General features: G+C 41.6%; 1 protein-coding gene across 13 annotated transcripts in view; it reads left to right on the top strand.

Annotated features, from left to right (window-relative positions):
- Window positions 1–6,737: 6,737 nt before the first annotated feature.
- Window positions 6,738–24,553, top strand: part of ECHDC1 (ethylmalonyl-CoA decarboxylase 1) — a 94,115-nt gene continuing 76,299 nt past the window's right edge. For 4 of the 13 annotated variants that reach the window (XM_069599018.1, XM_069599019.1, XM_069599008.1 and 1 more), the window contains exon 1: window positions 8,123–10,110. In XM_069599018.1, the coding sequence (XP_069455119.1) occupies window positions 9,921–10,110 (190 nt within the window). In that variant the 5' untranslated portion in view covers window positions 8,123–9,920. Of the gene's footprint in view, window positions 7,116–7,255; window positions 7,437–8,122; window positions 10,111–16,107; window positions 16,243–18,136; window positions 18,246–24,553 lie in introns of those variants that run through there. The other 9 variants (XM_069599015.1, XM_069599011.1, XM_069599016.1 and 6 more) reach the window with 9 other exon arrangements.

Raw genomic sequence — 24,553 nt, forward strand, 5'->3', positions numbered from 1 at the left:
GCCCAGACAATTCTGGAAATGTAGAACTAGAAGAGGATTTGTCCACTTATATACCAATGCCTATTACAAAGCAATAATAATTGAGACAATGTTGTGCTGGCTCAGAAGTAAACCCAAAATCAAAGGAACAGAATAGTAAGCCTAGAAACTGAACCACACATAAACAAACTTCACACATGACAAGTGCCATTGCTAATCCATAGTGAAAATAGGGACAATTCAATAAATGGTGCTAAATAATTGGTTACAAACATGGAAGATAAATTATATCTGTATGTCACACCACACCCAAAACTCAACATCCATTTCTAGTCTTAAATACAAATAAGGAAAAGCATAAGACTTTTGAATAACAAGGCAGTATTGTATGAGTTCAGGACAGACAAGAATAAATAAAGAGGTTTATCTACTACTGTGGACAGGAATCTCTTAGAAGAAATGTAGTGGTCATCATGGTCAACAAAAGAGTCCAAAATGCAGTATTTGGATGCAGTCTCAAAAACGACAGAATGATCTCTGTTCGTCTCCAAGGCAAACCATTCACGATCACAGTAATGCAAGTCTATGCCCCAACCAATAACGCTGAAGAAGCTGAAGTTGAATGGTTCTATGAAGACCTCCAAGACCTTTCAGAACTAACACCCAAAAAAGATGTCCTTTTCATTATAGGGGACTGGAATGCAAAAGTAGGAAGTCAAGAAACACCTGGAGTAACAGGCAAATTTGGCCTTGGAATGTGGAATGAAGCAGGGCAAAGATGAATAGTTTCGCAAAGAAAATGCGCTGGTCATAGCAAACACCCTCTTCCAACAACCCAAGGGAAGACTCTACACATGGACATCACCAGATGGTCAACACCGAAATCAGATTGATTATATTCTTTGCAGCCAAAGATGGAGAAGCTCTATACAGTCAACAAAAACAAGACCAGAAGCTGACTGTGGCTCACATCATGAACTCCTTATTGCCAAATTCGAACTTAAATTGAGGAGAGTATGGAAAACCGCTAGACCATTTATGAATGACCTAAATCAGTTCAGTTCAGTTCAGTCACTCAGTCGTGTCCGACTTTCTGTGACCCATGAATCACAGCACGCCAGGCCTCCCTGTCCATCACCAACTCCCGTTCACTCAGACTCACGTCCATCAAGTGAGTGATGCCATCCAGCCATCTCATCCTCGGTCGTCCCCTTCTCCTCCTGCCCCCAATCTCTCCCAGCATCAGGGTCTTTTCCAATGAGTCAACTCTTCACATGAGGTGGCCAAAGTACTGGAGCTTCAGCTTTAGCATCATTCCTTCCGAAGAAATCCTAGGGCTGATCTCCTTCAGAATGGATTGGTTGGATCTCCTTGCAGTCCAAGGAACTCTCAAGAGTCTTCTCCAACACCATAGTTCAAAAGCATCAATTCTTCGGCACTCTGCCTTCTTCACAGTCCAACTCACATCTATACATGACCACTGGAAAAACCATAGCCTTGACTAGACGGACCTTAGTCGGCAAATGTCTCTGCTTTTGAATATGCTATCTAGGTTGGTCATAACTTTTCTTCCAAGGAGTAAGTGTCTTTTAACTTCATGGCTGCAATCACCATTTGCAGTGATTTTGGAGCCCCCAAAAATGAAGTCTGACACTGTTTTCACTGTTTCCCCATCTATTTGCCATGAAATGATGGGACCAGATGCCATGATCTTCGTTTTATGAATGTTGAGCTTTAAGCCAACTTTTTCACTCTCCTCTTTCACTTTCATCAAGAGGCTTCTTAGTTCCTCTTCACTTTCTGCCATTAGGATGGTGTCATCTGCATATCTGAGGTTATTGATATTTCTCCTGGCAATCTTGATTCCAACTTGTGTTTCTTCCAGTCCAGTGTTTCTCATGATGTACTCTGTATATAGCTTAAATAAGCAGGGTGACAACATACAGCCTTGACGTACTCCTTTTCCTATTTGGAACCAGTCTGTTGTTCCATGTTCAGTTCTAACTGTTGCTTCCTGACCTGCATACAGATTTCTCAAGAGGCAGGTCAGGTGGTCTGGCATTCCCATCTCTTTCCGAATTTTCCACAGTTTCTTGAGATCCACACAATCAAAGTCTTTGGCATAGTCAATAAAGCAGAAATAGATGTTTTTCTGGAACTCTCTTGCTTTTTCCATGATCCAGCAGATGTTGGCAATTGGATCTCTGGTTCCTCTGCCTTTTCGAAAACCAGCTTGAACATCAGGAAGTTCACAGTTCATGTATTGATGAAGCCTGGCTTGGGGAATTTTGAGCATTACTTTACTAGCATGTGAGATGAGTGCAATTGTGCGGCAGTTTGAGCATTCTTTGGCATTGCCTTTCTTTGGGATTGGAATGAAAACTGACTTTTTCCAGTCCTGTGGCCACTACTGAGTTTTCCAAATGTGCTGGCATATTGAGTGCAGTACTTTCACAGCATCATCTTTCAGGATTTGAAACAGCTCAACTGGAATTCCATCACCTCCACTAGCTTTGTTCATAGTGATGCTTTCTAAGGCCCACTTGACTTCACATTCCAGGATGTCTGGCTCTAGATTAGTGATCACCCCATCATGATTATCTGGGTCGTGAAGATCTTTTTCATACAGTTCTTCTGTGTATTCTTGCCACCTCTTCTTAATATCTTCTGCTTTTGTTAGGGCCAGACAATTTCTGTCCTTTAACGAGCCCATCTTTGCATGAAATATTCCCTTGGTACCTCTAATTTTCTTGAAGAGATCTCTAGTCTTTCCCATTCTGTTGTTTTCCTCTATTTCTTTGCATTGATCACTGAAGAAGGCTTTCTTATCTCTTCTTGCCTTTCTCTGGAACTCTGCATTCAGATGCTTATATCTTTCCTTTTCTCCTTTGCTTTTCACTTCTCTTCTTTTCACAGCTATTTGTAAGGCCTCCTCAGACAGCCATTTTGCCTTTTTGCATTTCTTTTGCATGGGGATGGTCTTGATCCCTGTCTCCTGTACAATATCATGAACCTCATTCCATAGTTTTTCAGGCACACTATCTATCAGATCTAGGCCCTTAAATCTATTTCTCACTTCCACTGTATAATCATGAGGGGTTTGATTTAGGTCATACCTGAATGGTCTAGCAGTTTTCCCTATTTCTTCAATTTGAGTCTGAATTTGGTAATAAGTAGTTCATGATCTGAGCCACAGTCAGCTCCTGGTCTTGTTTTTGTTGACTGTATAGAGCTTCTCCATCTTTGGCTGCAAAGAATATAATCAATCTGATTTCGGTGTTGACCATCTGGTGATGTCCATGCATAGAGTCTTCTCTTGTGTTGTTGGAAGAGGGTGTTTGCTATGAGGGTGCATTTTCTTGGCAAAACTCTATTAGTCTTTGCCCTGCTTCATTCCACATTCCAAGGCCAAATTTGCCTGTTACTCCAGGTGTTTCTTGACTTCCTACTTTTGCATTCCAGTCCCCTATAATGAAAAGGACATCTTTTTTGGGTGTTAGTTCTAAAAGGTCTTGGAGGTCTTCATAGAACCATTCAACTTCAGCTTCTTCAGCATTACTGGTTGAGTCATAGACTTGGATAACTGTGATATTGAATGGTTTGCCTTGGAGACGAACAGAGATCATTCTGTCGTTTTTGAGACTGCATCCAAATACTGCATTTTGGACTCTTTTGTTGACCAAGATGGCTACTACATTTCTTCTGAGGGATTCCTGTCTGCAGTAGTAGATATAATGGTCATCTGAGGTAAATTCACCCATTCCAGTCCATTTTAGTTAGCTGATTCCTAGAATGTCGACGTTCACTCTTGCCATCCCTTGTTTGACCACTTCCAATTTGCCTTCATTCATGGATCTGACATTCCAGGTTCCTATGCAATATTGCTCTTTAGAGCATCGGACATTGCTTCTATCACCAGTCACATCCACAGCTGGGCATTGTTTTTACTTTGGCTTCATCCCAAAACTTCTTTCTGGAGTCCTTTCTCCACTGATCTCTGTAGCATATTGGGCACCTACTGACGTGGGGAGTTCCTGTTTCAGTATCCTATCATTTTGCCTTTTCATACTGTTCATGTTCATACTGACCTAAATCAAATCCCTTAAAATTATACAGTGGAAGTGAGAAATAGATTTAAGGAACTAGATCTGATAGATAGAGTGCCTGATGAACTATGGACTGAGGTTCATGATATTGTACAGGAGACAGGGATCAAGACCATCCCCATGCAAAAGAAATGCAAAAAGGCAAAATGGCTGTCTGAGGAGGCCTTACAAATAGCTGTGAAAAGAAGAGAAGTGAAAAGCAAAGGAGAAAAGGAAAGATATAAGCATCTGAATGCAGAGTTCCAAAGAATAGCAAGGAGAGATAAGAAAGCCTTCCTCAGCGATCAATGCAAAGAAATAGAGGAAAACAACAGAATGGGAAAGACTAGAGATCTCTTCAAGAAAATTAGAGATACCAAGGGAACATTTCATGCAAAGATGGGCTCGATAAAGGACAGAAATGGTATGGACCTAACAAAAGCAGAAGATATTAAGAAGAGGTGGCAAGAATACACAGAAGAACTGTATGAAAAAGATCTTCACGACCCAGATAATCATGATGATATGATCACTAATCTAGAGCCAGACATCCTGGAATGTGAAGTCAAGTGGGCCTTAGAAAGCATCACTATGAACAAAGCTAGTGGAGGTGATGGAATTCCAGTTGAGCTGTTTCAAATCCTGAAAGATGATGCTGTGAAAGTACTGCACTCAATATGCCAGCACATTTGGAAAACTCAGTAGTGGCCACAGGACTGGAAAAGGTCAGTTTTTATTCCAATCCCAAAGAAAGGCATTGCCAAAGAATGCTCAAACTGCCGCACAATTGCACTCATCTCACATGCTAGTAAAGTAATGCTCAAAATTCCCCAAGCCAGGCTTCATCAATACATGAACTGTGAACTTCCTGATGTTCAAGCTGGTTTTCGAAAAGGCAGCGGAACCAGAGATCCAATTGCCAACATCTGCTGGATCATGGAAAAAGCAAGAGAGTTCCAGAAAAACTTCTATTTCTGCTTTATTGACTATGCCAAAGACTTTGATTGTGTGGATCTCAAGAAACTGTGGAAAATTCGGAAAGAGATGGGAATGCCAGACCACCTGACCTGCCTCTTGAGAAATCTGTATGCAGGTCAGGAAGCAACAGTTAGAACTGAACATGGAACAACAGACTGGTTCCAAATAGGAAAAGGAGTACGTCAAGGCTGTATGTTGTCACCCTGCTTATTTAAGCTATATACAGAGTACATCATGAGAAACACTGGACTGGAAGAAACACAAGTTGGAATCAAGATTGCCAGGAGAAATATCAATAACCTCAGATATGCAGATGACACCATCCTAATGGCAGAAAGTGAAGAGGAACTAAGAAGCCTCTTGATGAAAGTGAAAGAGGAGAGTGAAAAAGTTGGCTTAAAGCTCAACATTCATAAAACGAAGATCATGGCATCCAGTCCCATCACTTCATGGGAAATAGATGGGGAAACAGTGGAAACAGTGTCAGACTTCATTTTGGGGGGCTCCAAAATCACTGCAGATGGTGATTGCAGCCATGAAGTTAAAAGACACTTACTCCTTGGAAGAAAAGTTATGACCAACCTAGATAGCATATTCAAAAGCAGAGACATTTGCCGACTAAGGTCCATCTAGTCAAGGCTATGGTTTTTCCAGTGGTCATGTATAGATGTGAGTTGGACTGTGAAGAAGGCAGAGTGCTGAAGAATTGATGCTTTTCAACTGTGGGGTTGGAAAAGACTCTTGAGAGTCCCTTGGACAGCAAGGAGATCCAACCAGTCCATCCTAAAATAAATCAGTCCTGAATAGTCATTGTTTGGACTGATGCTGAAGTTGAAACTCCAATACTTTGGCTACTCGATGCAAAGAACTCATTGGTAAAGACCCTGATGCTGGGAAAGGCTGAAGCCGGGACGAGAAGGAGAGGACAGAGGATGAGATGGCTGGATGGCATCACCGACTCAATGGACATGAGTTTGAGTAAGATCTGGGCGTTGGTGATGGACAGGGAGGCCTGGCATGCTGCAGTCCATGGGGTTGCCAAGAGTCAGAGAGGACTGAGTGACTGAACTATAATGAAGCTTCTTGGTGGCTCAGACGATAAAGAATCTTCCTTCAATGCAGGAGACTCAGGTTTGAGCCCCTGGGTCCAGAAGATGCCCCGAAGGGAATGGCAACGGATTCCAGTATTCTTGCCCAGAGAATTAGATGGACAGAGGAGCCTGGCGGACTACAGTCCACGGGGTCGCAGAGTTGGACATGACTGAGTGTCTACTACTGACACACAGACACACAGAGACACACACACACACAATGCCCTTATCATATGTGATATATATGCTCAGTCTTTAACAAATCAACAAAAAACCTCTCTCTGCTCAAGAACGCAGAAGAGATGTTTAAGAACGTACAGCCTCGGTGACTTCTCTCCCCTCCCCTTTGGAAATTCTCCTGAACTGTCTTCTCCTCCACGTTTACATGGAAGCCTGAAAAAAAGCAGGACTGCAGGATTTCAGAGCTTAAGGGCCCCAGCCCTGCGTAGCGAAGCTCGGGCCCAGAGGCCCGCTTTCCGAGCTCGCTTACTACACGAGCACCTGCAGAGAGCGGGGCGCTCCGCGTCGGGGGAGGGGCTCCTGGGTCTGGGGTGCCCGCCGAGGAGCGGAAAACCCAGGCGCCGGGAGAAGGAGCAGACACTTAACACAGGAACCCGGACGCCGCGGGCCAGAAACAGCGGGGCCAGCGCGTCCCGGGCCAGGTGGGAAAGCGGAAGGGAAGCCGGGCGGAGCGGAAGAGGGGCATGACGGGGCGGAAGGGGAAGTCGTCGCCAGTGTGGTCTTCAGGGCCGTGTGGCTGCGGGGGCTGCACTTTAAGGACCAGGTCTTGGCGAACCCGAGCAGTCACTGTGTCAAGACTTTAGCGTTTCTTCACTGGAATTCCAGATGGCGACCCGCGGGGCTTCGGCGGCGCTGTCCGTGTGAGGCCGTGCCGCAGGTCCACTGCCCTGTGCTGGGCGCGGGGACGCTGTGCAGAGCGACGCAGAGCCCTTTGCCAGGTGAGGGAACGTGACGGAAAAAGGTCAGTGGAACTTTCCTGGGAAGGTGAAGAAATAGCTGATGTTGACGTTTTCAAAAGGATAGAGACGCGTGCTTTCAGTGCTGAATTTATTTATTTAAATTTCATTTAAATGCTGACTACTTCCCAATTCCTGTACTCAGTTGTTGTTCAGTGGCCAAGTCGTGTCGGACTCTCTGGGACCCCGTGAACTGCAGCACACCAGGCTTCCCGGTCCTTCAGTATCTTCCTGCTGCTGCTGCTAAGTCGCTTCAATCGTCTCCGACTCTGTGCGACCCCATAGACAGCAGCCCACCAGGCTCCCCCGTCCCTGGGATTCTCCAGGCAAGAACACCGGAGTGGGTTGCCATTTCCTTCTCCAGTGCGTGACAGTGAAAAGTGAAGTCGCTCAGTCGTGTCCGACTCTTAGCGACCCCATGGGCTGCAGCCTACCAGGCTCCTCCATCCATGGGATTTTCCAGGCAAGAGTACTGGAGTGGGCTGCCATTGCCTTCTCCTGAGTTTGCACAATCTCACGTCCATTGAGTTTGTGATGCCATCCAACCATCTCATCCTCTGTCGCCGAATTCTTTTGCCCTCAATCTTTCTCAGTAGTGTTAAAAAGATGAAAGAAGATAATTTAGCTGATACTTTTAAGTTCATACTGCCGGCCCAGACGGTAAAGCGTCTGTCTACGATGTGGGAGATCCAGGTTCGATCCCTGGAATTGGGAAGATCCCTTGACGAAGGAAATGGCAATCCACTCCAGTACTCTTGCCTGGAAAACCCCATGGACAGAGGAGCCTGGTAGGCTACAGTCCATGGGGTCACGAAGAGTCGGACACGACTGAGTGACTTCACGTTCTGCCATGAAGTGGGCAGCCTTCTTTTGGAGAAGTGCAAAATAAAGTGGAAGGCATGAAGCTTTCAAGATAAAAATAAAACAGCCAGTTCTTTTACCAGCAAAATGGGCTTATTTCTGTGTAGCCAAGGAATTGGAATTGGGACAAGCCAACTATAGCAAAAGCCGTAGATAAGTTCAACAAACGAAGGAGAGTCCCATTATGTTAAAGAGAAGGAGGAAGTTGACAGGAGTTGTTCCGAAGAAAGTCCCTGGGTTGAGGTGAGAGTTCAGGTAGTGATGGTTTCTCATAGGCTAAGTAGCTAGGCACATAGGAAGTGTTCCCTTCTAGTGGGTCTGTAAGTGATGCTCTCTTGTTGGAGCATGTAGTTAACAAGGAGTAATTGATGCCTCCTTTGGTAGTGTGTCCTTCCAACTATTTAAAATGATGTTTGTTTTATTCCGTTTGACGTTTTCTACTTTTCTCTGAAAGCATCACTGATCAAGAGGCAGGTTTTCTAGTTTCAGTGGCCTTTGTCCTTTGGTGCCAGGAAGGACTTCTTGCTGGGTGTTGTGCCCCACCTTGGAGGGAAGGTGCACCGATTGGAAACCTATTGAGAAAACCTAACAAGGATTAGGAGGGAGAAATTGTGGTCTGATCCTCTTAAGATCTTAAATCGTTTGAGATTGTTCTGATCATTTTGAAATGTGGAGCAAGCATCAGCTTGTTGGACAAACTGGTTTTACAAAGATTTGACAGGCAACAAAATACAGAACTTAAAATAGTTATACAAAGCAGAATTAGAAGTTTAGAACCAAATTGTGTGATGGTTCTAACCTAGGACCTTAAGCCTGAGAGTAGCCAATAGAAGAAATCATGTTGGGAAAGGGGGAGGTGACCCTTTTGCAAGTGGTCTTTCTCTCTGATTCTTCTATGCAATTGAGTTTCTGCTTCTCTAATCATGTTTTCTTTGACATTTACTCAGACCCAATGGAAAAAAGGCTCTTCCTACTGAGGCAAACCTGGAGTCAGATATGCTTCCTGGAAGTTCCCACTCAGGGTGACCATGCATGCATGCTAATTCGTTTGAGTTGTCTCTGACTCTTTGTGACCCTATGGACTGTAGCCTGGCAATTTCTTTTTATATGATTCTCCTGACAAGAATAGTGGAGTGGGTTGCCATGCTTTCCTCCAGGGGATCTTCCCGACCCAGGGATCTAACCCACATTTCTTACGTCTCCTTCATTGGCAGGTTTTTTATTACTAACACCACCTAGGAAGGCCATTAAAATAGTGTTGTTATTTCAAAATAACTGTTCAGAACCAAATGTATTACCCAATAATACAGGCTGTAAGGTTGCAAATTCAGAAACCATGAATCTAGGTGAGAATCCAGAATAGTTAATAGTCCAGACAAAGAAAAACTTTAGTGAATTCCGAACCTTCTAACTCTTAAAATAAAGAAAAACAAACAAACAAAAACACTGGCAAGTGAAAAGATTAATTTGTCATGGAGATTCTGAAAGGCCATAATCAAAAGAAGAGGTTGTCCCCTTTCAGTATAATTTGAGAAATACCAGTAAGGGTGTTGTCTTTCTGTGAAAGAGAGAAAGAGAAAAGCAACAGTGACAAAATGGGTTTACAAGCCTAGTCAGGTCATCTTTGGAACGCTGTCTGCCTCAGTTATTAGCTGCTGCTTTTCCTACTCAGTTTGATTTGGGCGTTTCCATTATTTGAAGTTTGGTTACCTTCCAGGTCGTGAGGAGGACCTGGTATAGACCGTTCTAAGGAAATTCAAGAGCAGTCTTTTTTTCTTACTGATTTCAAACCAGAAAAGTGGAAAAAAATTGAAAATATGAGTTTGAAGAGGAGTAGCCAGACATTTAAGGATAGTAAAAATATTTGACCAAAGAGTTACTTTGGCCACCTGCTGCCAAGAGCTGGCTCATTGGGAAAGACCCTGATTCTAGGAAAGACTGAGGACAGGATGAGAATGGGGCGACAGAAGTTCAGATGGTTGGGTTCAATCACTGACTCAATAGACATGAGTTTAAGCAAACTCTGGGAGGTAGTGAAGGACAGAGAAGCCTGGCGTGCTGCAGTACATGGGGTCACCAAGAGTCAGACATGGCTGAACAATAACAGCAGAAGAATTTGGAATCCAGTCCAGCGTACAGGTATGTAACAAAACCTTGAAGATCACCGGTAGGAATAGAACTTAATACCTGTGTAAGTGAAAACATAATTTCTTTCTCCCATGCTTATCCTTTTATTAAAGACAATCATAGTAAAACTAACTTGTTGGTATTAAACTTGGGTTATTTACATAAATGCCATGAGAATAGTGACTGACCATATAAGCTGTTTTTCAAGTTTGTTTTGCTTGAACCTTGTAAACAAGATACCCGGCCCATTTCTTTATTTATTTTTCTTTTCTTCCTTAAAGCTGTCTGGTCACATCTGAGTCTATGTACACCTTTCCTAAGTATGATAATACAACCAAGGCCATGGTAATATAGCCAGTATTTCCAGTGGTGTCTTGTTATGAGGAGAACAGATTCCCAGTGAATTTATGCAAATACACATATTGTCATGAAAAAAAAATACTTAGGTTTTTAAATTCTGGAGGAATCAGGAAGGGAGGAAAAAAAAATAAATGTTTTAACCCTTGTTGTAAAGATACATTTTCTTAAAGGAGAGGAAAAAAAGGGTCCTTTAAATCAAGTTCTGTGCAATATCTTAAATTTATCTAATACTGCTGGGGTCCAGCCCCAGTGGATCCAGGGAATTCGAAGTGGGGACGGCGTTGGCGAGGAAAGACTTATTTATTTATTAAAATAAGATTAGATCAGGAAGAAATCGTGTAGTAGGAAAATTAAGTGGAGAAAAGAGGCTGATTAGCTTGGTTTATGTGGAAAACCAATAAAATTCCAGACAAGGAACTTGCATCGTCTACGTTAGGCCGGCCTCTGGCGCCCGTTTGAATATCGGAGAGTGCCCCGCCTTGGGCTCTCTCTCTTACGGATCTTAGAAACCGGGACAAGTAAGTAGACACAGTGAGCCTCCACGTTCCAAAGGATCAGCCTTAAAAGGAGAGGGAGGGAGCAAGAGAAAGAATCGACAAGGGGGAGGCCAGGCTTGTGCAAAAACCCCCTCCAACTTTATTATTTAAAAGGTGTTTATATACCCTAAATTTTACATAATGGAAGGTATAGAGTCACGCAGGGGCAGCAGTCCTGACCCTTTCTGTACATCTTTTTCATATACAAAAGGTCTCAGGTGATTTACATTATCTTCTGGCCTGGAGGCTTGCTAACACTTTTTGGCTCTCTTTCTTAATGAATGTTAATCTGTTTCCTCTGAAGTGTTTTTCTTTAATCTGCATCTCCTTAAAGCACTAAAGTTACATCTCTATAGAACAAAGGTGCAGTGGGTTATAACATAACAAAGAAGGTACTTAACTCAAAGATCTAATGTTGCTAATACCAGGTCTACTACTTGTTTTTCTATATACCAACTATATCTAAAAATAAAGGATATGAAAATTTGGCAGCAAGTATTGGCTCAACAAATGAAACTTTTAATCAGTCCTATTCTAATGATTTTGACTGCTCGGAAGCCCCTACATTCCTAGGATGTTTTAAGCTTCCTGTGCCTCCTGCAGTCAGGAGGCCTCAAACAATCACATGCGCAGCTGTACGAGTCCTGCAGGCAGGCTAGAAAGCCATCAGAGGGGTTTTTGGATTGAAACACTCTTTCAAATGCAGAAGACTAAAGCCCTGAATTAACTTTTTCCAGAGAATGTCAGAAGAGTGGAAAAGCAGGCAGATTCTTATTTTTGGGGGTACATGTTCAGAAAATGCCAGGGGGAAAACCTGAGATCTGACTCGACCCTGCCCATCAGATCTCTGCCGCATGACCTTGTCACGGGTGGAATTCCTCACGCTGGCTTCCGGCATAATACTTTCATCCTAGAGTATTTGTCAGGATCTTTTCCATGAATTTCTTTGAAGATAAATACGTTTGCAAAAGCCTTGGTGTATAAACAATAATTGTCTATAAATGACAAAAGACTTAAAAATAGTAATAATTAAAGGTGAAGGTTCAATTTAATGTAATCGACAAGTCTATTTGGTCATTTCTGTGACCACATCTTTAAAACCATGGCTGTATATTGTCAGCCTGCTTATTTAACTTATATGCAGAGTACAGCATGAGAAATGCTGGGCTGGATGAAGCACAAGCTAGAATCAAAATTGCCAGGAGAAATATAAATAACCTCAGTTATGCAGATGACACCACCCTTATGGCAGAAAGTGAAGAACTAAAGAGGCTCTTGATGAAAGTGAAAGAGGAGAGTGAAAAGTTTGGCTTAAAATTCAGCATTCAGAAAACTAAGATCATGGCTTCTGGTCCCATCACTTCATGGCAAATAGATGGGCAAACAGTGGAAACAGTGACAGACTTTATTTTGGGGGGCTCCAAACACTGCAGATGGAGACTGCAGCCTTGAAATTAAAACCATTTGCTCCTTTAAAGAAAAGGTATGACAAACTAGACAGCATATTTAAAAGCAGACACATTACTTTGCCAACAAAGGTCCATCTAGTCAAAGCTATGGTTTTTCCAGTAGTCATGTATGAATGTAAGAGTTGCATTATAAAGAAAGCTGAGTGCTGAAGAACTGATTCTTTTGAACTGTGGTGTTGGAAAAGACTCTTGAGAGTCCCCTGGACTGTAAGGAGATCCAACCAGTCCATCCTAAAGGAGATCAGTCCTGAATATTCATTGTTAGGACTGATGCTGAAGCGGAAACTCCAATACTTTGGCCACTTGATATGAAGAACTGACTCATTGGAAAAGACCCTAAAGCTGGGAAAGGTTGAAGGCGGGAGAAGGGGACGACAGAGGATGAAATGGTTGGATGGCATCACTGACTTGATGGACATGAGTGTGAGAAAGCTCCTGGAGTTGGTGATGGGCAGGGAGGCCTGGTGTGCTGCAGTCCATGGGGGTCTCAAAGAGTTGGACATGACTGAGCAACTGAACTGAACTGATAACATTATACTAGAACACATGAGAATTGTCAGAATTTTCATACAATATTTAGAACATTTATTTTAATAACATTCATTTTAATAACATTCATGTATACAAGATAACCTAGGAAAGTTTATTATAATTTCTTTGACAAAGCTTCCCATAAAATTTGACATATCAAATAAACCTAATTACCATCTCCTTTTATAAGAACAGAGAACGTGTCCTTTAAGAAGTTCTAGGGGCCCCTCTGGACATTCCCAAAGTTATTTTCAGGTCAAAAAAACTTAATTTAGAGTTTGAATTTTGGGGGGAAACTTTTCAAAAATATCAAAAGGTTTTGAACAATTCAACAAATAAGATTACAGAAGATTACAAAATGCTAAGTATCTGTTTAATCAAAATGACAAAAAGATTTCAGAAGATACATAGAGAAGGTTACATAGCTGCAAAACAAAAAAGCCAAACCAAACCCTTAGCTGTTCTTTATAAAAAAGACAACTTTTAACTTAAAGCACGTGAGATAATTTTGATTAATGCTTTGCCAAAAGTTTTCACTTTTGTCTCAGGTTCAAAGTGTTTGTTAACCTAATAAGCCACTCATTCTATACAAACTAAATAATACCAATATTTATTAGAGAATTTTCTAGCTTACTTTCGATATATAGTAACATTAAAAGAAAAGAGAAATAGAAATAGCAGAGGATACGTCATCAAATTGGGTTTTAACCAACATCCAGACTCAAACAGCGCTGGGAAGTCCCATGACACAGCACATCTGGAGTCCTAACTGGGAAAAGGTCCCAGGCAGCGCATCCACTCCGTGGAAGAGACTTCAAAGACTGCAGTTCAGGGTTCCTGCTTATAATCCTAGGATGCAAACTGATATCATCATTAACCTATGAGCAAATTGCAGCTCTGAGTTCCTGTTTATTCTTTAAACTTGGAATGTTGTTAAGCCCGGGGCTTGATTGGCCACCCTGTCTTGAGGGGCTCAACAGTCTCAAGATTCTTCCCCAGTCTTATCTATGGTGCTGCAGTTCTTACAGTCATAGCTGTCACTCACAGCCAGGGCAGTGTCGAGGCAGGTTAGAAGCAACGTCATAGGTCTGCTCTGCTTTGTCTCTGAAGCCTAAACAAAACTAATTTCTCTAACAATGAAATGGTCTCTTGAGGAAAATGAGAGATACCAAGGGAACATTCCATGCAAAGATGGGTACAATAAAGGACAGAAATGGTATGGACCTAACAGAAGCCAGAAAATATTAAGAAGAGGTAGCAAGAATACATGGAAGACCTATACGAAAAAGATCTTAGCAACCCAGATAACCATGATGGTGTGATCACCCACCTAGAGCCAGACATCCTGGAGTGTGAAGTCAAGTGGGCCTTATGAAGCATCACTACAAACAAAGCCAGTGCAGGTGATGGAATTCCAGCTGAGCTATTTCAAATCCTAAAAGATGATGCTGTTAAAGTGCTGCATTCAGTATACCAGCAAATTTGGAAAACTCAGCAGTGGCCACAGGACTGGAAAACGTCAGTTTTCATTCCAATCCCAAAGAAAGGCCATGCCAAAGAATGTTCAAACTACTGCATAACTGCTCATTTCACATACTAGCAAAGTAATGCTCAAAATTCTCCAAGCCAGGCTTCAACAATACGTGATCTGTGAACTTCCAGATGCTCAAGCTGGATTTAGAAAAGGCAGAGGAGCCAGAGATCAAACTGCCAACATCCGTTGTGTAGAAAAAGCAAGAGAATTCCAGAAGAACATCTTCTGTTTCATTGACTATGCTAAAGCGTTTGACTGTGTGGATCACAACAAACCATGGAAAATTCTGAAAGAGATGGGAATTCCAGACCACCTGACCTGCCTCCTGAGCAACTTGTGTGCAGGTCATGAAGCAACAGCACCGGACATGGCACAACAGACTGGTTCCAAATTGGGAAAGGAGTATGTCAAAGTTGTATATTGTCCCTTGTTTATTTAACTTATGTGCAAAGTACATCATGTGAAATGCCAGAGAAGATGAAGCACAAGCTAAAAGCAAGATTGCCAGGAGAAATACCAGTCACCTCAGATATGCAGATAATACCACCCTCATGGGAGAAAGCAAAGAGGAATAGAAGAGCCTCTTGATGAAGGTGAAAGAGGAGAGTAAAAAGGCTCGCTTAAAACTCAACATTCAAAAAACTAATATCATAGCATCCAGTCCCATCACTTCATGGCAAATACATGGTAAACAATGGAAAAGGTGAGAGACTTTATTTTGGGGGGCTCCAAAATCACTGCAGATGGTGACTGCAGCCATGAACTTAAAGATGCTTGCTCCTTGGAAGAAAAACTGACTAGTCTAGACAGCCTATTAAAAGCAGAGACAAAGGATGAAACAGAAGCGTTTAGAAAAGACACATGTAGGTGGGAAATTAGTGTGTATGATAAAAACAATTCTAGTCAATCATGTAATTTATCTTAGCAAAACTCTGACATTTTAAGTTACCTCAAAAGATTTCAGTATGCTATTTTTAAGTACATATATCATAAAATATAATTGTCACACCTAAAAACTCTTATCCCATTTTCATCTACCTGAATTATTTGTTCCCAACATTTATGTTTAAGTTACTCACAAAAACTTAATGAGTCATTAGACAAAGTCAGCCATCATATCAAGCAAATTTTTTTTCTGACAGATTTGCAGCAGAGATAATATGAATTTATCTGACTAGTAAACGCATGTGGAATTAAAGTATTCAGTGCTGATGACTCTAAAAACGTTCCTGTTTCAGTTAGACTAACAAATTTAAACTATCACATGAACCACAAAAGCATTCGTGTGAGTTGCTCTTATATTTCTGATAATTTATATAAGTAATATTTTAGACCAATTAAATGGAGCTCTTTTTATAAATTAATTTTGGCAGTACCATCTGGCAGTATAAAAATAAGACATACCTGTGACATAGCATATAGCCATACACAGAGATCTTTTAGCCTGGTACAAAACTCAAAGGAGAATATTTAGATACAAGTTGTTCTTCTGACAGATGAACTAAGTTAAGCCTACCTGTTTATTTGCATGCTATAAGGACCCTCTTAGAGCTCTTTTCAGACTCATTTGTCTTTTTAGAAATTTCTGCATGCCAGTGAAAGAAAGAATTCCATCGTCTTTGAGATCAGGTGCCCCAAATATCAAACCTGAGTTTGAGCAAAACTACAGTTGTTTTGAAGATTTATATCCCCTTGAGGCCAAATGTTTTAAAAGGTACGTGCTGTCTTTCTATGAAGAAATTGAGAAATTTCAGGGGGTGGGGCGGGGTGGGAAAGAAACAGATTATTTATATAGTATAACAGTAGAGAATAGAAGACTTTATCGAAAAATTTGATCTCAGTAGGAATGGATGTCAGTAGCATGTAAAAGATGGGAACAATCAAGTGTCAAGGGATAACAGTGTTATTTATTGCTCTGAGGTTCTGGGCAAACCTATCCCTCTGGCCTTGGATTTTTTCACGGGAAAAATAGATGTATTACAGGGAACGCGTTTATTGCTTTGAAAGATATTTATCTACTATCAAGTTCTGGAATTATTATTTCCTTTTTGCGGGAGAAAGAAATCCCAGCATGATTCTTTTCTAAAAAGTCTTGGCCTAATGAATGAACGGGGCTGAGGAAGTTAAGGAGAGAAGAGTGGGTATCTCTCAAATGGCCTGAAAAGGAATAGGCACAGAGGTAGGAACCTAGGGTAGAGACTCCCACAGTCTGAACCATATTAGTACCTGTCCTGGAGAAGGGAAGGAGGAAATTGGGACTGGAGGCAGGGCCTGAGACAAAAGAAAGTGAAGGAGGGGAAAGAGACCACAGAAGACATGTTTTTTTTTTTTAAATTTGTTTGAAATGTTCATGAGGAAGAACTGCATTAAAAAAAAAATTATTGATTTGGCTGTGCCAGTCTTAGTTGCAGCACCCAGGGTCTTTGACCTTCATTGTGGTATGCAACTCTTCGTTGCAGATGTGGGATCTAGTGGCCTGACCAGGGATTGAACCTGGGCTCGCTGTGTTGGTAATGCAGAGTCTTATCCACTGGATCACCAGGGAAGTCCAAGGACTGTAATTTTTACATGTAACACCATCCAGCTATGATAGACCTAGACAGCATTCTAAACAGCAGAGACATCATTTTGCTGACAAAGGTCTGTATATTCAAAGCTGTGGTTTTTCCATTAGTCATCTACGGATGTGAGAGTTGGACTATAAAGAAGGCTGAGCACCAAAGAATTGATGCTTTTGAACTGTGGTGCTGGAGAAGACTCTTGAGAGTCCTTTGGACTGCAGAGGAGTTCCAACCAGTCAATCCTAAAGGAAATCAATCCTGAATATTCATTGGAAGGACTGATGCTGAAGCTAAAGTTCTAATACTTCAGCCACCTGATGCAAGGAGCCAACTCATTGGAAAAGATCTTGATGCTGGGAAAGATTGAGGGCAGGAGGAGAAGGGGATGACAGAGGATGAGATGGTTGGATGGCATCACTGACTCAATGGACATGAGTTTGAACAAACTCCAGGAAATGGTGAAGGACAAGGAAGCCTGGCTTGCTGCAGTCCATGGGGTCACAAAGAGTTGGACACGACTGAGTGACTGAACAGCAACAAGAGTCCCTGAAAGGGGAAAATTCCTAAACAAATTGCAGGTCATAGCCCAGTACAGTTCCAGTGGGAATAGCTTAATTTCAAAGGAGTTGGGCCAAATGCTAAATGCGTGAGTGCTCACAGGAAGGATAAAGCCTTTAATACAGAAAGTTATCTACTGGAGGTTGTGTCAGTTTCGATTTGCTGAGGAGGCAGCCCTGGCAGCAGTAGCTCTATTTTGTGTCTAGAAATTGATTCCAACCATCAGTAATGTTCTCTGGGAACTCTATAATTGTCCTTCTCGCTGCCCATATTAAGTTATCTTAAGTAAAATTTGCATCATTAATTTCACACAGCCAGCTTTTCAACAACAAAAATGAAAAACTCATTTTTGGTAAATGTTCTTTCATTCTAGTATTCTTTTTGAGCCTCAACAATTCTTTTAATACTGCACACACACATGTAATTGTGAAATCAGCTGGGGGAGGGAGGAGCATAGTAATAAAACAGCTGAACTTTTCTTGATAGTTTATTGGTCTGACCTGAAAGATAAGTAGATCTTAGTTAGCTGGTGAGTTGGCAGTGATCAGCATTCCAAGAAGAGAGACCAGCTTGCATAGAAGAGTGGAACTGAAACAGGGTAGGTAGAGTTGACTTATGGACAGATTCTTAGCCTTGTCTCCTGGTATGGATTCTCAAGCCTTGTGTGCCAGATTGTTATTGGCAAATATTATTTGTCAGGTACTGTACCAGGCATTGCAAATGTCCTCTTGCAGCTAAATCTAGTGGGAAGATTTTTTTAAAGGACTAGTTACAGCAAAGTGTGAGTGAGGGTTAATGAAGGATCTAAACATTGTGAGAGCAGACAGAGTATTTTGTGTAGTTGAGAGTATTCTAAACATTGTGAGAGCAGACAGAGTATTTTGTGTAGTTGAGAGTATTAGAGGGGTTGATTTGGAGTTGCTCTGAGGAAGAAAAAGGTATAATAGGGAATCACATACTCAGAGGGTTGGAATGAATAGAGCGACTGAAGGATATGAACAACTGAAAGAAGTTCATTTTGGCTGGGAGGAAAAAAGGTATGTGTGGCATACTCAGTACATACACAGTAGTGTATGACTTAAGTAGTGAAACTCGAAAGGTATGTTAATTAAGAAAGAAAGAAAGTGAAGTTGGTCAGTCTTGTCTGACTATTTGTGACCTCACGGACTGTAGCCTACCAGGCTCCGGGGGGCCATTTCCTTCTCCAGAGGATCTTCCCAACCCAGGGGTCGAACCCAGGTCTCCCACATTGTAGGCAGACGCTTTACTGTCTGAGCCACCAGGGGAGTGAAGTGTTAATTAATGACCGCCTCAAACCAAATTCAAATGCCAAAAACGGGTCATATGCTGACAGTCTGAAACGGAATAGTTCTGATCTTTTGTTGTTTACTCCCTGCCTTATGCTTATTGTTTTCTTGCTCAGTATGTGTTTGTGTTTACTTTCTGGATATTTCCAGCACCTGATGAAACGGGTTACAGCTTCTAAGAGAACAGAGAGCTTAGTCTTTGTGTAGGGAAGGGAGCTTACTTGTTTGCCTTTGAAAAAGTTAGAAAACATGGAGAGAGTGAAACCTTTGATCTCGGATCTCTTCTTTTTCCCCTTTCTGATGGCATGGTTGTGAGCTTGTTCAGCTGGGCTGAATCTGGTTGTGGTAGGACAGCAAAGCAACCAGCAGGATGGGTTAGCAATCCTGACAAGCTATGGGGTCAGGGGTCCATGCGGTCACAAAGAGTCAGACATGACTGAGCAACTGAACTGAACTGATCCATGTGATTTGTAATAAGTTGCTCAGTCATGTCCAACTCTCTGCAACCCCAAGGACTGTAGCCTGTCAGGCTCCTCTGTCCGTGGGGATTCTCCAGGCAAGATACTGGAGTGGGTTGCCATGCCATTCTCCAGAAAGTATTCATAATAGGCTCTTATCCAGTGTCAAGGATTGGACCCCTAATCTTGGAATCAGCAAACTTGAGAGGCTTAGCAGTGTACTTGAGTTTCTCAGGTACTACTCTCTGGCACAGACAAGGCGATCTGAGGAGAGAAAAGAAGGGAGAGTTAGTGGAAGGAGGACAGGAGTTTGGGGGGCAAAAAAAAAAAAGGAATCAATAGAGAAAAGGATCCATGAGGTTTTTATTAAGAGGTTTCCATGGAAAAATGAGTATATCAAAGATGTCCAATGAGGCAAAAATATTAGTGACATAATGTTTAAATTTGGTAATGATTTAAGTGTAAAAAGGTACATCTGATGATGTCTATACTCATTGCCCTTGTTTTAGATATTGGAGTGGGGTGCCATGCTAAGTCACTTCAGTCATGTCTGACTCTTTGCAACCCTATGGACTGTAGCCCAGCAGGCTCCTCTGTCTGTGGGATTCTCCAGACAAGAATACTGGAGTGGGTTGCCATTTTCTTCTCCAAGGGATCTTCCCGAGCTCGCGTCTCTTACATCTCCTGCATTGGCAGGCAGATTCCTTTACTACTAGTGCCACCTGGGAAGCTTCATTGGAAGTGGTGGAGTGGGGGGGATGTATGTGAAGACGGAACAAACAGACTCCTTACAATGAGAAAAGATATGTTGTTTATTGATTCTATTATCCCTTCATAATAATTAAAAATGCTAATGATTTTACAAGTCTTACTCCTTATTTTCTAGTTTAATTCTTTTTTTTTTTTTTTCCTAAACAGAATACTATGGAAAACATAGGCAACTTTTTTCTTTTTTTTTTTTTTTTAAATAGCCATCTAAGTTCTCATCAAGTTTCTTTGGCACAGTTCTCTTACATTAAAGTCACGGTCAACGTGGAAAAGACCTCACCCCCAAATGAATTTTACATTTAATTGTTTCTTCTATATATGACTTATGCCTTGGGGCAAAACGTGCAGAGAGCATATTCTAGGCAAAAGCCAGCTTGGTCATGTTGTGTTTGGCTCTTTCTGTGTAGGCCTCTCAGTTTTGTGAACTGATCTGGCCAGGGACCTTGAGATCTTATTTTTCCTAGACTAGAAGCAGGCCTAAGGAACCCTGAGCCCTACAGCTTTAATCTTCTTCAGATGCCTTCCCAAGGTAAAGGCAGCCCCTGGTTCCATGTCCCACACAAGCTGAGAGGCAGAGAGGGGAATGTGAGAGAGAAGGCAGTGGAGACGAAAAGGAGGAAAGAAGGGAAATCAGAACAAAGAAGATTCAAAGTGGCAGCAGTACCAGTGGAGATAGTTTCACTTTGTTGCCTTCTATGGCAAGCTGTAGTGCTGTGACTGAATTGCTTATCTTGGCTCAAAACCAATAGTTTCGTTCTTTGGAAGAAGGACTGGGGAAAGTAGATCAAGTCATGGGTTCTCTGCTTGTTTGCCGCTAACAGTTACTAGGTCTTAGGCTCAGTACTCCCTGGGTAAAATGCCTCTGATTCTGAGAAAGTCAGAGAACCGAACTGCCTCGCTCTAACCCTTGTGAGAGAAATCATTATATAGTTAAAATATGAAGTACACTACTAACCAAATCCTTGTAAAATGTGAATCACTAACCACAGACATTATAAGTAGGTAATGTCTTATCTATAACTTAACCTCATTTCTTAAAAAGTGTCAGTACTTTTATTAATGATGTGATAAAGATTGTGTTGTATGCAAACCTGATTTGTATACCTGGAAAAAAATAAAAGACCCACAGCTCTTATCCTTCTTGTGAAGAGGGGTAGGGACTCCATGAGAGTGGAGTGGTGGTTCTGCATCAAACTGACCAGGGGCCAGTGAAAGGGAGACCTTCTTCTCTGGCTGACTCTAATACCTTTAAGCACTTGGAGCTACATATTCTGGACTTGGAATTCCTAAAATCCCTACAATGAAATAAAATTTTTCTGTCTGGAAGATAGAGATCTTTTATTTAGTTTGGGAAATGATGGTTAGATATACAGTAATCACTGGGCTTTCTAGGTGGCTCTGGGGGTAAAGAATCCTGTGCCAGTGCAGAAGATGCCAGAGATGCTGGTTTGGTCCCTGGGTGGGCAAGATTCCCTGGAGGAGGAAGTGGCAACCCACTCCAGTATTCTTGCCTGGAAAATTCCATGAACAGAGGAGCCTGGAGGGCCAACAGTCCGTGGGTCACAGAGTTGGACATGACTGAACATCAACAATAACAACAACTATAGTAATCCCTATACAGTAATAACCACATTAGGTATCATTTAGTACCACAAATGTTAAATGTAAAAACTCTGTGCGCTAAAACCATGAATAAGATGTGGTCCCTGCCGACAGCAGTTTTTAAATTTACTGGAGGCAGGAGCGTCATTATGGGTCATTATAATTTACTGGAGGCAGGAGTGTCATTATGAGACATTATAATTTACTGCAGGCAGGCGTGTCTCTAATTCTTTCTTACCTGGTTTCTGGTCATACATCAAGTTTTAAGAAATATTATTACCTTTAATGAGGACACTTCTTAGTTTTCAGAACTTCCAGAGACTCCAGATACCTGTGTGGCCACCTATAGCAATATGTGTGTTCTTTATTAAATATCTTCTATACAAAAAACAGAATACTTAGAAAAATTAGTTTTGAAATTAGTGTTTTAGAAGATTGGGAGAGATTATTGGCAAAGGCAGAGATACCTCTCCATTCCAAATTTGAAATGGTATCATTTAATAAAAAAAAGTTTAATGAGAAATGTAGCATACTTGCACATAGTTTAAAAAGCATAAGAAGAGTTTAAAGAACAACAAGAACAAAAATAAATAACCCGTGTATCCATTGTCTAGGTTAACAAATACAACACACTCATTCTGAAACCTAATTTTTTCAGAAGTAGGTTAGCTTTCTTCATGTCTACGTTTATTTAGCCACTGTACTAAAACCTGATTTCAAGTTTAAGACAACAGTCTTTTATAGAAGTAATTTTGGAATAATAATATTGTGGTTTCATAACATAAATATTTTTATTTCATCAGATATATATTTTATGTAAAATATATTCTTATCTATTAAAAAATTTAATTCTGGGCAGCTGTTTAGTTACTTGAAGTGATGCCTCAAGTTTTAAAGCTTTTGAATAAATTAATATTATGCTATAAAATATATGTATTTATTTAGAGAAAAAGAGTAAGAACTTTGAGATCTTTCCTGTTGCTTCAGAATTTGACAGTAAGTAGGTGACTCCCTAGAGGAAAGCTTCACATATAGGTAAGCTTTCATTACTTGTGAAATGGAAATATGGGCCTTGTTTCTTGTTTTCCTAGATTTGTTTTGGAAGGGAAGTGAGGCTGTATCATTCTCATTCTAATTGATTGGTGCTAATTTGACTGTGTGCATCACAATAAACTGTGGAAAATTCTGAAAGAGATGGGAATATCAGACCACCCGACCTGCCTCTTGAAAAACCTATATGCAGGTCAGGAAGCAACAGTTGGAACTAGACATGGAACAACAGACTGGCTCCAAATAGGAAAAGGAGTATGCCAAGGCTGTATATTGTCACCCTCCTTATTTAACTTACATGCAGCGTACATCATGAGAAATGCTGGGCTTTAAGAAGCACAAGCTGGAATCAAGATTGCCGAGAGAAATATCAATAACCTCAGATATGCAGATGACACCACCGTTATGGCAGAAAGTGAAGATGAACTAAAAAGCCTCTTGATGAAAGTGAAAGAGGAGAGTGAAAAAGTTGGCTTAAAGCTCAACATTCAGAAAATGAGGATCATCGCATCCGGTCCCATCACTTCATGGGAAATAGATGGGGAAACAGTGGAAACAGTGTCAGACTTTATTCTTTTGGGCTTCCAAATCACTGCAGATGGTGATTGCAGCCATGAAATTAAAAGACGCTTACTCCTTGGAAGGAGAGTTATGACCAACCTCGATAGCATATTCCAAAGCAGAGACATTACTTTGCCAACAAAGGTCCGTCTAGTCAAGGTTATGGTTTTTCCGGTAGTTGTGTATGGATGTGAGAGTCGGACTGTGAAGAAAGCTGAGCACCGAAGAATAGATGGTTTTGAACTGTGGTGTTGGAGAAGACTCTTGAGAGTCCCTTGGACTGCAAGGAGATCCAACCAGTCCATTCTAAAGGAGATCAGTTCTGTGTGTTCATTGGAAGGACTGATGCTGAAACTGAAACTCCAATACTTTGGCCACCTCATGTGAAGAACTGACTCACTGCAAAAGACCCTGATGCTGGGAAAGGTTGAAGGCAGGAGGAGAAGTGGTTGACAGAGGATGAGATGGCTGGATGGCATCACCGACTCGATGGACATGAGTTTGGGTAAACTCCGGGAGTTGGTGATGGTCAAGGAGGATTGAATATAGTTAGGTGAAGAACTGATACTCTGGAAGTATATAAGGTGAGAGTTTCTTAAGGTAGCCCACTCTGCCAATATTTTGGCCACAAGACACTGTAGAGAAAAGCTAATCTGAGTTTACTTTTTCCTTTCATTACTCCCCAGCAAATTAGGATGTTGCTTAATTTTTGTTCTACTTCTGCTTAAAATGTTAAAACTTGAAAAGATTGAAGGGAAATAAAATATCATAATCCTATGCACTGATTTAGTATCTTCAGGTCCTTTTCTGCCTATAGAAAATTCTTAGACTTCATAATAAAAGTTTACTGGTGAAGAGAGGAAAAAAATCAGGTCTCTGCTGCTGCTGCTACCAAGTCGCTTCAGTCATGTCCAACTCTGTGCAACCCCATAGACGACAGCCCATGAGGCTCCCCCATCCCTGGGATTCTCCAGGCAAGAACACTGGAGTGAGTTGCCATTTCCACAAGGCATGAAAGTGAAAAGTGAAAGTGAAGTCACTCAGTCGTGTCCGACTCTTAGCGACCCCATGGACTGCGGCCCACCAGGCTCCTTCGTCCATGGGATTTTCCAGGCAAGAGTACTGGAGTGGGGTGCCATTGCCTTCTGCACAGGTCTCTA

This window comes from Ovis canadensis, chromosome 8, assembly GCF_042477335.2.
Source record: "Ovis canadensis isolate MfBH-ARS-UI-01 breed Bighorn chromosome 8, ARS-UI_OviCan_v2, whole genome shotgun sequence".
NCBI lineage: Eukaryota > Metazoa > Chordata > Mammalia > Artiodactyla > Bovidae > Ovis > Ovis canadensis.